This window comes from Podarcis erhardii, assembly GCF_964252035.2.
Source record: "Podarcis erhardii genome assembly, chromosome: 5".
In the NCBI taxonomy this organism is placed as follows: domain Eukaryota; kingdom Metazoa; phylum Chordata; class Lepidosauria; order Squamata; family Lacertidae; genus Podarcis; species Podarcis erhardii.
The window spans coordinates 97,664,077-97,678,947 of record NC_138509.1 but is presented as its reverse complement, the minus strand read 5'-3'; the positions used below and the strand labels follow the sequence as shown (position 1 = coordinate 97,678,947).

At 43.3% G+C, this 14,871-nt stretch overlaps 1 protein-coding gene across 5 annotated transcripts in view; it reads left to right on the top strand.

Annotated features, from left to right (window-relative positions):
• The first annotated feature begins 6,068 nt into the window (after nucleotides 1-6,068).
• Nucleotides 6,069-14,871, top strand: part of ARMC9 (armadillo repeat containing 9) — an 87,921-nt gene continuing 79,118 nt past the window's right edge. For 3 of the 5 annotated variants that reach the window (XM_081862342.1, XM_081862341.1, XM_081862338.1), the window contains exons 1-6: nucleotides 6,069-6,202; nucleotides 7,371-7,455; nucleotides 8,421-8,546; nucleotides 9,288-9,455; nucleotides 11,578-11,733; nucleotides 13,527-13,619. In XM_081862342.1, the coding sequence (XP_081718468.1) occupies nucleotides 7,402-7,455; nucleotides 8,421-8,546; nucleotides 9,288-9,455; nucleotides 11,578-11,733; nucleotides 13,527-13,619 (597 nt within the window). In that variant the 5' untranslated portion in view covers nucleotides 6,069-6,202; nucleotides 7,371-7,401. Of the gene's footprint in view, nucleotides 6,203-6,227; nucleotides 6,312-7,370; nucleotides 7,456-8,420; nucleotides 8,547-9,287; nucleotides 9,456-11,577; nucleotides 11,734-13,526; nucleotides 13,620-14,871 lie in introns of those variants that run through there. The other 2 variants (XM_081862340.1, XM_081862339.1) reach the window with 2 other exon arrangements.

Sequence of the window (14,871 nt, the reverse complement as noted above, 5' to 3'; positions counted from 1 at the left end):
CCATCTGTACATCACTTTCATATAGTTTTCTTTCAAAAGGGAACAGTCTGTAATTTTAAATCCGTTCTCCACAGTTTTTCCCAATCTTCAAATTGTATAATTACCATATTTTTCGCTCTATAAGACGCACCAGACCACAAGACGCACCTCATTTTTGGAGGAGGAAAACAAGAAAAAAAATATTCTGAATCTCAGAAGCCTGAACAGCAAGAGGGATCGCTGCGCAGCGAAAGCAGCAATCCCTCTTGCTGTTCTGGCTTCTGGGATAGCTGCGCAGCCTGCATTCGCTCCATAAGACGCACACACATTTCCCCTTACTTTTTAGGAGGGAAAAAGTGAGTCTTATAGAGCAAAAAATACAGTATGTCCTATATCTTGTGCCCATTTGATCATGACCAATTTCACCTCCTCGTCTTTTGTTTCCCATTCCAGTAAAATACTGCATGCACCGTTCAGCAGCTTCACTTTCCCTTTTAGGATATATGCATTTTCCAGTTCATCCCCAAGGCTCGGGCCAGGTGACTTGCTGACTGGGCCACTTTTCCACTGTAGTGGAAAGTCTCTAGGCAAGGCCATCCCAAGACATTTTGACACCTGAGACGAACCACAAAATGGAGCTGCCCCTCCCTGCCCGGGAAGAAGGGGGCAGTGAAGATTTCCATCAGGGAACAAGGGGGGAAATAAAGATCCACAAGGGGGGGGAGACCAGGAACACTGGGGTGGGGAGTGGGGAGGTTGCCAAAGAGGTGGCAGAGGAGCGCACCACTGCCATTGCTGCCATGTGCCACCAATTACATGCAGCTGTGTTTGTGGACTTTAATTTGTGGGCCCTACCCATGTTTCCTAAGGAGGTTTGGGATAAGTATTCTTTGGTGACGAAACCCCAGCAGATTGAGAATTTTGGGGAAATATGCAGCAAAGTAAAGAATGGAAATACAGTGGACGCTCAGGTTGCAAACGTGATCCGTGCAGGATGTGTGATAGGAATTTTGAGGTCTTAGATATATGGTAATGTTCATAAGTGTACCAACCAAGCACCTACATAGATCAGCACAGGAAGACCGACCTGGAACCATTTTGATTCCTAAACTGAGCAAATGTTTTCTCTGCAAGGTCAAAGTGGGAAACCTCCCCATTGTCTCTTTCTTCACAAATCCTGTCTTAAGGGCACATTTAAGATATGAATAAGGTATGAGCCTGTGACCTGGCCCAGGAACTAAGTATTTATCATTACAAAAGACTAGCCAGGCTCCCCAGGAAATCCAATCAAGTAACCTGCCAGACAGGAGATAAACAACGACAGGAGAAAAACAACATTCAAAATTTCTGTTTCAGACCACCTTTTTTGTGATGTAGGTATGATGTTTCTGGGGGTGGTCTTGATCAACAGGGTGGCAATTTCAAAAGTCTTTATAAGGCCTTGCGTACCATTTTTCTGGGTTCCTCCTCTCTCCTGCAGGTGAGGGGAGCACCCTGTTGCAACAGCTCAATAAAGATCAAGCTTACTAGCTGCTTTGCTTCTCACTATTCTCTTGTTGGCCTCTGTTATCTTCTCCTACCAATAGGGAACCTATGTAAGGACTCTCTGTGGGCTCTTGGATACCCCATAAGGGAAAAAGGGCAATTTTTGTTTACAACAGATGCACTTTTGCAACCTGCTTCTGCGCATGCACGACTGCCAAAACCCAGAAGTAACCCATTCCGGTACATCCAGGTTTCGACGGTCTGCAACCCGAAAAAATGCAACCTGTAATCCGAGGTATGACTGTATGCTAGCATAGAAATGACGCTAAATTTAGGAAAGTTAAAAATGGTTTACTTATAAACACTTCAAAGGTCAGGTTCATGTGCTTTACCACATAGCATTCAGAAAACACAGGCAGCAAAACTTAGGTTAGTTCCAAAGTGGTGAAAGGTCCTAAATTATTTGATATAGGAACACAAGAATGGCTTTGTAGAAAAGCCATGCAGTTTAAGCTTGGAGCAACCAGCTCAGACCTCTTTGCACATGGACAGACGGAGGGAAACAATAGACTTTCTTTCCTTCCTCCCAAGGTGAGGAAGAGTGACCTAGCCAAGCCTGGCAGGACAGCTTACTCTATGGCATTAACCCCTTCATGCATTAGTTGGACTTCAGCATTTTGGTTATATGAGGCTGGTTATCCTACCACCAGAATATTTATTGTTGGGGACTAACAATGGGGAAGATAATTTCCCCTTCATTTTCCTGCTTTTAAGTCATTTGGCTGCCATATGAAAGAAAAGCCAGATGCGAACCTTTATCCAAGTCTGCTTCTTCATCTTACTTTAAAGATAACCTTGTGCTGTAATTCTTCTCTGCGCTGCAGCTTGAGGACACAAATGGATCACTGCCATCCAAGGCAGCGGCTTCTTTTTCTAAAAATAATTTTCCCAGAAGTCTTTACAATTTATCACACGCTTCTGTGAGAAAACGTCTTCGTACCACTGCTTCTCTTTAAAGTCTCCGCCAATGTTGGCTACATAAAACAAAGCCTTTGGCTTTGTGACTCTCCAAGAAACCAAAAGGTTAGGCACATTTCTGTGTCTTCAAGAAAAAAGAACCCTGTTTTTGAATAAACAGAAGAGGACAAAGGCTAATGCCCTGTTTGAACAGTCACGCTGTGGCAGAGGTCACAAAGCCCCAAAGCACCATTCAGTCTTTTGTGGCATAGCCAAGGGGAGCCATGACGCTATGTGAAATCAGTATTTTAAAAAATCCTGTATATACGTATGCAGGATGTTGCTGATTCCCCTAAAATGAGGACGTATGAGAAGAGAGCACAGTGCAAAGATAAGAACATAAGAAGAGCCTGCCGAATCAGGTCAGAGGCCCATCTACTCCAGCATCCTGTTTTCACAGTGGCCAAACGCCTGTGGAAATCCCCAAAACACTCTCCCCTCTTGTGATTCCCAGGAACTGGAGGCCCAGAGATTTCCCTGGCCACTGTAATAAACGTAAATCTGCCCTTATTCCCCTATGGGGGACACAAGAGCCCTTATAGAGTCCTTTGTAGGTTCTCCATCGGTCGGAGAAAAGAACAGAGGCCAACCAGAGAATATTGAGAAGCAAAGCAGCTAGTAAGCCTGATCTTTATTGATCTGTTGCAACAGGGTGTTCCCCTCACATGCAGGAAAGGAAGAGGACCCCAAACAAAGGTGTGCACGCCCTTATATAGACATTTTATATTGCCCGTCTTGGAGTCCAAAACCACCCCCAGAAACATCATACATACATCACAGAAGGGGTGTGGCTCAAGACCACCCACCCGATACATCATACCTACATCACAGAAAAGGTGGTCTACAACAAAAATCTGAGTGCGTTGTTTATCTCCTGTCGTTGTTTACCTCCTATCTGGCAGGTTACCTGTTAATGCTTACTTGATTGGATACCCTGGGGAGCCTGGCCAGTCTTTTGTAATGACAAGTACTTAGTGCCTGAGCCAGGTCACAGGCTCACCCTATTCAAACACAGATATACCCTTAAGACAGGATTTGTGAACAAAAAGACAATGGGGAGGCTCCCCCACCTCCAGTTTGGGAGTGAAAATGGTTTCAGAGCGGTCCTCCTGTACTGCTCCAGACATGTGGTCCACACATCTATGTATGCGATTGGTTGGTACATTTATGAACATTTAATATATTTTTTATTTCACTACTTTCCTTTAATCACCCAGTAAAATAGTTTAAATTGGTCCCAGCCAAGCACGGCTTTAAACAGCTTAATCATTGGAACTGGTGAGATACTCATATTTTAAGGCTGTCAAGCCAGGTTTGTTGAAATGCTCTTTTCCTGCGGGTACTGCATTCAAACGCAGTTCATAATGGGCATAAATTAACAATGGCATCACACCTAACAATACTGCATGACAATCAAGTTTATTACCAAAAAAAGATGCAACTAACTAAAATCTATAAAATAATGGAACAAAGGGAAGAATCATAGAATCATGGAACTGTAGGGTTGGAAATTGTTATAAGAATTTTAAGGTCATATATATATATATATAATGTTCATAACTGTATATATAAACCACATGTCTGAAACCCCACGGGAATTAAGTAGTTATAATAACAAAAGAGTGGCCAAAACCCAGATAATGCAATCAGGTACCGGTAACTTGCCAGACAGGAGATAAACAACACACTCAGATTTCTGTTGTAGACCACCTTTTCTGTGATGTATTTATGATGTTTCTGGGGGTGGTCTTGGACTCCAGGGTGGGCAATTTAAAATATCTATACAGTCATACCTCATGTTACGTTTGCTTCAGGTTGTGCGTTTTCAGGTTGCGTCCCGCGGCAACCCGGAAGTACCAGAAAGGGTTACTTCCGGGTTTTGCCGCTCATGCATGCGCAGATGCGCAAAATGACGTCACGTGCATGCGCAGAAGTGGTGAATCGTGACCCACGTGAGCGCAGACGTAGGTTGCGTTCTTTCCAGGTTGCGAATGGGCCTCCGGAACGGATCTCATTTGCAGCCAGAGGTATCACTGTATAAGGGCTTCCACGCATGGCTCTGGGTTCCTCCTCCTGTCCTGCGTGTGAGGGGAGCACCCTGTTGCAACAGATCAATAAAGATCAGGCTTACTAGCTGCTTTGCTTCTCAATATTCTCTGGTTGGCCTCTGTTATTTTCCTCTCCCGATAGAGAACCTACAAAAGGACTCTATATGGGCTCTTGGGTTCCCCATAAGGGAAAAGGAGCAGTTTTTTTTACTTATATCAGAAAGGATCCCTAGTCCAGCCCCCAACAATGTCACACTATGATAGTTCCATCAGAGCAAGCATTTCTCTTCCCTTGCATGCTCTTCTGGGGTTTTTATAGACCCCCTCAGGGCTTCTTGGTGGGGAGGAACATTATGACACATGGGGCAGGAGAGCGGGGAATCCCCATTGTGTTAGTGAAACCTGGGCTGGCTCCATCTAGTGCAACTGTTTATATATTATTATTATTATTTATTATTTATATCCCACCTTTTCCTCCAAGGAGCTCAAGGTGACGTACATGCTTCCGCTCCCCTCATTTAATCCCCAGGAGAACCTAGGGTGGAGGCTGTGTGCCTTTCCAATGGTGTGGGGAGCAAATCCCAGTTCTAGTTCAGTGCTTTGCATACACTGATCCAGCGGGTGCCCTGTGAGTGCCCATTAAGAAGCAAGCGCCACCGAGTTCAGCAAAGCATTTGCTCTCAAGTATTTATTCATTTTATTAATTATTTCATAAAATGTATATTTTTAAAAATGTATACAATTTTTTAAACTGTTAGAATACACAGAGTTAGCAGGGATGACCACTAGAAGAAGAAATCAAAATGATGAAAAATATAAGGACTGGATTTTTTTTTAATGAATATATGAAAATGCATTATAAACAAACAATTAACCTAGCAGGATGGTAAGATTTTCAGTAGGGTAAGAAAAAACTAATGTGTATTATAAGCAGTTGCAATAGATGGTGTGAACCAAGAAACGTGAGGAAAAGAGGAGGCAAAAGGAACCCTGGAAGGAGAGGATGGGAAATCAGAGGAGGAAAGCTTTCTGGTTTTCAGTTTATTTTTCAATATCTTAAAATTGTTCCCCCCCCCCCAATTTCAGAGTTTTCTTCTTTGTGGTCTTTGTATTTTTTCGTTCGTTTCCTAGATATGGAATTGTATTAGAAACGCAAATAAAATAATAATAATAATAATAATAATAATAATAATATTTATATAGCGGTTTACAAAAAGATAAAACATTAAAATCAAGGAAAGCCAACAGCCACACTCTTAAAACACTCTAAAGTTAAAAGTATCTGTGCCCAAGTGAGAAAATGGGCGCCCCTTCACTGCCCCATCTTTCCCAGAACCTTTTGAGAGGGAATTTCCCATCATGCCCTTCTTCCCCAGCATCCTTGGGAAGAGGCAATTTCCCAGCATCCCTCTGGGGCTTCTGCCTTCTCTTCCCTCCTCCCCCTGAGCCAGCCCGTTGCTAGGACGCTTCTTCCCCCCGCCTTCTTCCCGACCTCTGTTTGGCTGACAGGCCCACGTGACGGGAGCGCTCCCTTGCCATTGGTTCCGAGAAGCCGCGTGGCTTTCAACCCGCTGGAAGCCCGAAGGGCGGGGCCGGAGCGGGACTGCCGTTGCTAGGCGACGGGGAGAGGGAGCGCGGCCTACTCCTCTCCGAAGCCTCGGGAAGCGGAGCGGGTAAGCCGGGTCGGGGGGTTCCCCTTACCCCGAAGCCCGAGGGAATTGGGAGCAAGAGCAGGAGAGGGTTTCCCGAAAGAAAGCTGCGTCTTGCGGGCTGCAGACCCCGGTGGCTGTGACGTGGGGGGGGGGAGGGAAAGGCACTCTGCACATGCTCAGAGGGGTGTTGGTTTTCCTCCAGGCACCTTTCCCAACCCCCTTCCTCTCGCCTCCAGACTGACTGCTCCGCGACGGGCAAGAAATTCAACAGGTGAGGTATAGCCTCTTTTTCTGTGGAGCAGAGCTTCACCTGTTGGGTTTCTGCCTGTGCAGAAATGGTGCTGCAGCAGCCAAGCTTGGAAAGAACCTCCTCGGGAAGCTGCAGCCTGGGAGCAGCTTCCACCCCCTGCAATAGGCAACGGTGGTGGGTTTTCAGGCTCCACCCTTGGGCTGCAGATCCCTGCATTGCAGGGGGTTGGACTAGATGACCCTCGGGGTCCCTTCCAACTCTGCAGCTGGTTCTACGAAACCCGGCCACGGAGGAGGGTGCTGACAGGTGGAGGGGAGAGCTTGTGAACCCGAAGCACATTCTGATACTCCAAAAAGTAGCTGGGAGGGTCAGAATGGGTCAGAATGTAATGGCCAGCTCAAGCCGCAATATCAATCCCCTGGCTAGACTTTAGTCAGGGAGAACATGCTCACCCATTGGCACGCATGGTTGGAGGAGGGTCAGCCTGACAATATGAATTGTCAGGAGTATTTTAATAAGGAATGGGGAAATTTATAATCTATCTTAAAAACCATTGTAAAAAGCTAAAATCGTTAGTGGGATTGGAATAACACTTGTAGTTTAATGGTGAGTTATGGACATAATGGAGATGCAAAAGATTTGGATTATTATAAAAGATGCAGGAGGAAAGGACTAACAATAGGACTCACAAAGGGGAGCAGATTCTGTGGAATCTTAATCTATATTGTATGTCAATACGTTATTGTAAAATTTTAATTTGAAAAACTCAAATAAATAGATTTACAAAAATAAAAATAAAGAATTGTCAGGAGCTGCCAGCAGGATGCTGGATTCTGAAACGAGATCATTTTTTATGATTTGGAAAAGCTAATTTTGATTGAAAGCAACGCTTTATTTCTTATGTGCTGTTTTTTATAGCCCTTCACATTGTAATTGCAGGTTGCGCTACTACAAGAGTCGTCCGACATTTATGATGGGAGACGTCCTCGCTTACGAAGCGGAGCTACTTGGAATGGTGAAGGAGGTGTGTTTTTCTCTTCGAAGGGACTGCTTGTTTAACATTTGCTGAACTCGTGCAGGGTGGTCCAGAATTGCTGAGATGATGATGATGATGATGATGATAATTTTATCATTTGTACCCTGCTCACCTGGCTGGGTTGCCAGTCAAAAGCATATTAAAACATCAAACCTTAAAAAGTAAACAGCACAATTTTTGTTTTGTTTTTTTTTAAGAAAAAAAAGGGATTTTAATTTAAATCATCTACAATATTGTCTTATTTATTTTGTAGTACAGTACATTGGTTATTGCTTTCATTTTATGAATCAATGGTCTCATTAGATAGTAAAATTCACATTAAATCAGCACAATTTTTGTTGATGTGAAATCGTCCAACAACGTCTCTTGAAAAGATAATCAAGATACAAATAACAGAAAATACAGAACTGAACCTCAAAAAGTAGATTTAAGGCAGAAAATTGGGTATGTGGGGGGGGGGTGCAGACCACTACTGCAATATATATAAATATGGAATTTTAATCATTCCCAAAATAGGGACATATATGAGGCCTATAACATATAAATGAAGTCTGAAATGCAGTCATCAAATTCAAAGAACCACAGTAATCCTGAAAACCAAAGCTCTTATGACCAGCAATAATACTGAGAACCAGACGCATTTCAACCCGCTAGGGGTCTTCCTTAGTGGTCAATATACAAACCTCAATGCAGTCACTGGAAGTGAATCATTAGACTGGTTTGTATAGACATCATGCTCTGAACTTAACTTATCCATATAATTTTTGTGCACATACAGAAGTCTATGTTTTTCCAGTGCCCAGGCATGTGTATTGCTAGGGCTTTCTCCAGTTTTCTAGTTATCAAAGGTCAGGCATCCAAACAGGTTTCTGTTCTGTTGCCTTAATCTGTTGTTGCTTATGTGTTTTAATGGGAATTGTTGCAGATTTTCTTATAACTTCTTGTGTTTGCAGTATTTGGAGTTTGCAGAATTTGAAGATACAGTGAAAACATTTACAAAGGAATGCAAAATAAAAGGGAAACCATTACCTAAAACTGGAGGTAGTTCAGTGAAGGACTCCAAGGCTCTGATAATTCAGGTAACATTTCTCTTTTTTGTGAAATTAATGTTTCATCTATATGGGAGCCCTATTGCAGTTGAAATCCAAGTTTTTTCCTGCTCAGGTTTGTCTGTGGTAGTCCACACTTCACCACATTGGTGATCCCTTGGTTCAAAATTGCTTTCCCCTGTCCAGGCTGGAAGGGATTCCCATTTGGGATGTCCTCGCTCATCACTTAAAGCCCACTCCTTAGTTCTGCCAAGTAGTGAACTGCCCTTCAGGTGGTTTACAAATTTAATTAATTAATTAATAATAGTAGTAATAGTAATCGTGAGCATGTACTGTAGGGGTGAGGAACATTTTTGTTAGGTGGTTGACAGGTGGGAGGATCCCGCCCACCTGTCAAGGTTGGCCTTTCTGGGTTGGGTGAGGGAGATACCCAGCAAGATGAGCTCAGGGAAGGGGTTGGCACACCTGAACCAAGCAGAATTGAACTCTGTGCCCATCAGGTGGAGAGCAGTGAGGTCAGCTCTGCTTTGCCCAGGGGTTTCTTAAGTGCCTGCACCGCATTGTGCTGCCTGTACTATTTGGATTTGGCACAGAAATGGTGCCCTTGACTTAGGTGCTCTTGATCAGCCTTTACGCTGTTGAGCAGATTGGTCCATGAAGAATCTCGGAAGGGGATTTTCTGGAATTGAACAGTTTCAGTATAAGTGATTTCATCTTTAACATTGCGTAGGAAGTGAGATATTAAATACTTTCTTTTCTTCTCTTTGGAAGGATCTACTAACGTCCTTCACTGATGGAGACCAGGATCCTTTCTTTGAACTGTGGGAAGAAAATATTCCCTCCTCAATCCGAGACAATGAAGCTGTCGCTCAGAAGCTAGAGTTCTATCTTCACATCCATTTTGCCATCTATCTGTTAAAGCACAGTGTAGGAAAACCTGTATGTTTCTTTTTTAAATAAATTTGTCCTTATAGATTTTCACTCTTATCTTTTCTTAAGTGAGTGGAGAAGGCTGTGATTCAGTCAACAGCTGAGATAAATAACCCAACAGCTGAGATAAATAACCCATTGGTTTCACCCCTTTTCCAGTTTCAGCTAGGCTTGTGGCTTTCGCCTAGTTCTCACTAAGATGGTTAGAGTGTCCAAGCTAGGTCTTCTGACTATGTGCTCCTCTATACAAACAATAAAATTAAAAACCCCTCTGTAGAGAAAATTAGATGTCAAGGAGAAGGGTTCTACCTAACCCTGACAGCTTGGCTTTCTTTGTAGAGGGATTTTATATTTTTATATTTTTTTTAGGATCATTCTGTTGGGAGCTCTCACCTGCACTTCATAATGGTTCAGTCCAGATTTAGACTGCATTCAGGAATGAAGAACTCCTAGCCACAGGCTTACGGGCTTACTCCTCCCCTTCTTGTGTGTAGGAGAGAAGGATATTAGAAACTTCTGCTTCTGCCTACCAACAAATCATAGATAGCCATTAATGTCTAGATTTCCCAGACTATGGTTTGATCCTGGTGGGGCATCCTGGTTTGTGGAGAAGTGAGTGCATAGACCTTCGTCTGCATGGTGCCCATTCCTGATCCTCGAAACTATGGGTTTACCATGTGAGTAACAAACAAATCCTGCCAACCTAGCAGTTCGAAAGCACGTTAAAGTGCAAGTAGATAAATAGGTACCACTCCGGCGGGAACGTAAACGGCATTTCCGTGCGCTGCTCTGGTTTGCCAGAAGCGGCTTAGTCATGCTGGCCACATGACCTGGAAGCTGTACGCCGGCTCCCTCGGCCAGTAAAGCGAGATGAGCGCTGCAACCCCAGAGTCAGCCACGACTGGACCTAATGGTCAGGGGTCCCTTTACCTTTACCTAACAAACCTTACGATGCACTCTTAAACACACTAGGGAATAAGCCGCACTGAACACAGTTAGCATGCAAAGGATTTCACCGAGTCCTGTCGCCCGTTATGCAAGTGTAAAGTACTTTTGGGTGAGTTGCATTCCCAGATTCTTGCTCCTTCATGCCCTCCCAGATGGCGAGATGGTTAGGTAACTGTGTCTCCACAGGAGTCACTGTTTGCTCAGCAGTGACCAATGGACAGATAAAGTTTTTACCTACTGTTTAGGATTAGTTTGAAAGGAAGCAATAATACAGTAAAAAAAAATTAGGGCAGTCTGTTTTGGCAATAAAGCACCAAAATATCCCAGTGGCTCTGAAGAGTGAGTTTGGATGGCTCAGTAAGATCACCTGCAGGCTGCCTGCAGTATTTAATAGGTGAGAATTGATGTCTTCTAGAAATAGAGAGTCTTGCTGTGTGATCTTTTGCTTTCTCTTTGTTTGGGTCCCTGCTCAATTTAAACTGCTGGACAGGTGTTATAGCGCTACTGGCTACTCAAAATTGCAGGTATTTAAAGATACTTTGTCAAAAAGCTGGAGAACAAAATACTCACTGCATCTCTACTGCTCCCAGTAGATCTGAAATAATACTAAAAAAATCCCATTGTTGGTTTCTCTGGAAGACTGCTGTGTCGTTTCTGAAACCAGAAAAACGTCAGAGAGTAGAAACTTGATAATAGGCGAAATGCAAGTTGCAGAAGAAAACAGTAGTTGCGTTTAATAATACTTAGGATTTACATAGTCCTTTAGATTTGTTGAAAAGTACTTAAGCATTAAACAACCCAGAATTTTTGATTAACACTGCATTTGTGGTTGAGGGGACTGAGGCTAAGAGAGGGAGACTTACTTAAGTCCACCTAGTGAATTTGTGGTAGATGAGAGAGATTGGCATGGGGGGACTTCCTGATTGGTGGCTATGCAGCCATTGTGCTTTAGTAGTGCAATCTGCTTCCTCCATTTCTGTCATCCTGGTTCCATGCACCCTCCTCAAGACATCGCTTATGGGAAAGGGTGACTCGCATAGAACCCAAGCATCTGGTGTGGTGTTTGAGGATAAAATAAGTTTGGGGGCCTCTACACCAATTGATATATGAAACCAAGATTCCCACCGCAAGTTCCGTCCTGCTGTTTTCCAGGTTGCTGACTTGTGTTTCTTCGTTTTTTTAGAACAAAGCAGCTTTGGATGAAAGGGTTGCACGTTTTAAAACCTATTTGGAGACCAAAGGGGCAGCACTGAGCCAAACTACAGAATTCCTTCCATTCTATGCCCTACCATTTGTTCCCAACCCTATGATCCACCCATCTTTCAAAGAACTTTTCCAGGTATGTATTGAGTGGCTGCTAGTCATGGTGGCTGAATCCTACCCTCAGGATCAGCAGCAATAGGATTTGGATATTTATCTTACTCATTTAACAGAAATGCTATACAGCTTAACTGCAAAAAAGCCCAAAATGCTTTAAGGGTTTTTAAAGAATACAAAATATACAAATTATCAATAAAATCTGCTGCTATGGGTGGATGGGACTGTTGAAGGTTGGTTGCTGCACTTCAGTATAGATAGGTGAAAAAGAAATGTTTAAAAAATGGTCATGACAAATCTTTCAAATTCTTAAAAATGAGATTATAAAAAAGCAAAATTAGTAAAACCAATATTCCAATATATATATATTCTAAGTGAACATTATAGATTAAAATACATGTCACCTTTACATGTTTACATGCTTGCCTAAACAGAAAGGTATTTAGCAGGCAACGAAAGGATTCCAGCGAAGGTGTCTACCAAATGTCAGCAGGCAGGGAGTTCCACAGTGTAGAAGCTGCCACCAGTCCCTGCGAGGAAACATTATGCTGGACTAGGAAGGCCTTTGGTCTAATCTTACATTCCAAATCACAAGGAATGATGAATGATGGCTTCTCTGTCAGGAGTGAGGGATGCAGTATTAATTTTTAGCTCAGCAATGCTTAAAAATTGTAGAATGCCCAAAATTGTTGAAGAACCCCAGATGCCTGACGGATCAAACTATGTTAAAAGAGTTGCCAAACAAGAGAGAAAAACAGCCGGGGTGCAAGCTGTCCATTGCCTTTAAAATCCGCTTGCTGAGTCTACTGCAGAAATGGCCACCTCTTCTTGTCAGTATGTCAGAAGGCTAGCTGTTACAGGATGGGAAGGACTTCTCTCTGGAGGGCATTCAGCATCTGGTGTTGTAGCCAGACAGGCCTCTTCCCACATGCTCAACGGTTGTGTCTCAGGACTCACACTTCCTCTTGTCCCACTGCTTTCCTCCAGGGAAAACAGCTCTTCAGCGCTCAGTCGGAGCAAATAGCAATTTGGGTTTTCTTCAGATGGACATTTGCTCCAGTTTAGCACTAAAGAGTGGATTTTCCCTGGGAAAGGAGTGGGGCAAGGTGAAAACTTCTCTGACCCGTGTTTTCTAGGCTTAGGAACATGGACAAGAACTTAAAAATACTGATCTGAATAGCTGGCTAGATACATATGAGTCCATCTCCTGATTCGAGACTGTTTAGGGTCTGACAGGTTTAAATTAGCACTTTTTGGACTTGCGAACAAATTGGTAACCAGATAAGATTTTTTAATATTGGAGGAATATGTTCAATATGCTTTTTCCCAATTCAAACTCTGATGGGTCTGTTTTGAACCAGTTTCCAAGTATTTTTCAAGGGCAGCCTCACAGAGACCACAGTACCCTATCCAAGTTAGCTGTTACTAAGACCTTTAAAGACTGTGACTCATTAGGACACAATCTGCTTAGATACACAATTGTCAACAAGGTTTTCCTGTGCAAGAGCTCCTGTGCAGCTCTTAACATTTCAACAAAGTTTGCAAAAGAGAATTTCATGGTGGTTTCTGCTCCTACAAAATTGCCCTACTGTAGCTTAAGTGGCCCACCCACATTTGCAATCCTCTTAATAAAACTACCATGGCTTCTTCTACATAAAACTACCCCAAATTGTCTGCTATTCTTTGCATTTCACCAGGAGCCATGCTTTAAGTGACATATTCCTCGCTTTTTGGCTGGCAAAATGCTGGTATGTGTTGTAGAAAATTGCTGTACATATTTGATAAACAGTTCTGATTTGTGTGTTGCTTTTCTAGGATTCTTGGGTGTCTGATCTAAAAATGAGGTTGGAAGAATTCCTGTCTGCGTCTCTAAAAGCCAGCAATACCCCAAGACTTCTGACTCTCTATGTATCCTTTGCAAAATCCTCTAAAGATAATTCACTGCAATTTAATCCCTTTCAGGGGAGCAGTGAAATTAGTGGAGCTGTCAGCCAGTTAATGATACTCTGCAGCCTGTGTATATTTACTTGGGGAAAAGTTCTGCTGGGATCAGCATTATACTACTTTCAAGTAGGCTGCAATCTGGTGTATTTTTAGATGATTAATTAGATATATTTGTATTGATTAATCATTGCATAAGCTTTTCAGAATCTGGGCCTCATCCATACCTTGAATGCTTTATGAAACACCTGAGGGCAACTTACAGAAGGGGTGGGGAAACCTTTTGGCGCAGTGGGTCAGATATTTTATCTTCTTCTGAGGACCAGTGTTGGCAGGTGTGCAGGACCACTTACTGGTCAATCATCTGATGCCATAATGATGTAAGACAGCTGAGATTTGTAAAAGCTTTGCACAGTGCTTCCCAAACACCTAAGCACCAGCTGGTTGTCAGGCTCTTGGGAAGCACTGAGCACAGCATTTGCAAAGCGCCCTGCACATAGCACCTGACATACCTGACAATCAGCTGGCTGCCAAGTGCTTGGGAGGCATTGTGCAAGGTGCTTTGCAGGTACTCGCAGTCGGCAGTGCCTGCAAAACCCCTTTTGGCCAAGCTGAAATATGATGTCTGGTGTAGGGCAGGTGAGCGTGGCTTGACTGAAATGGCCACGCAGTCCAAATCTGGCTCACAGACTGGAGGTTCTCCATCCCTGGTTTAGAGTCAAGCATAGTTCATTTGGAAGGGATTCCATAACCATGGGGCCACCACTGAGAAGGCCTCCTTTTTGTAAAGAAAAAGTTGACCATTCTCTGTCCACCGAAAACCTCTCTGCTATAAATCGTGCCTACTTATCCCTGATCTGCACAAGAGGACTGGCAGGTGGCCTTTCAAAGATACGGTGCTGAGGTGGCTTACGTAGTTCCATCCTCAACGACTGCTTAAACTGGCAGAGCTGAATTAAAAGCCTCTGGGACTGCACTAGTGTATGTCTTCCCTCTCTTTCACCCTCCAAAGAGAAACATGCAGTTAAGGTATATACTTCTGAATGTTTGGCACGTACTTATATGCTTGTTTATAGTGGGTTGCCATGATTTAGAATCAAGTGGCTTTTGCCTGAGACAAGTGTCCCTGCATGAACCTTCTGTTGGCTGCTCAGATCCCAGCCATTGTCTGGTGGAATTTTATGAGACATTTCCCAAGCCTTCAGGCTTGTTTACATAC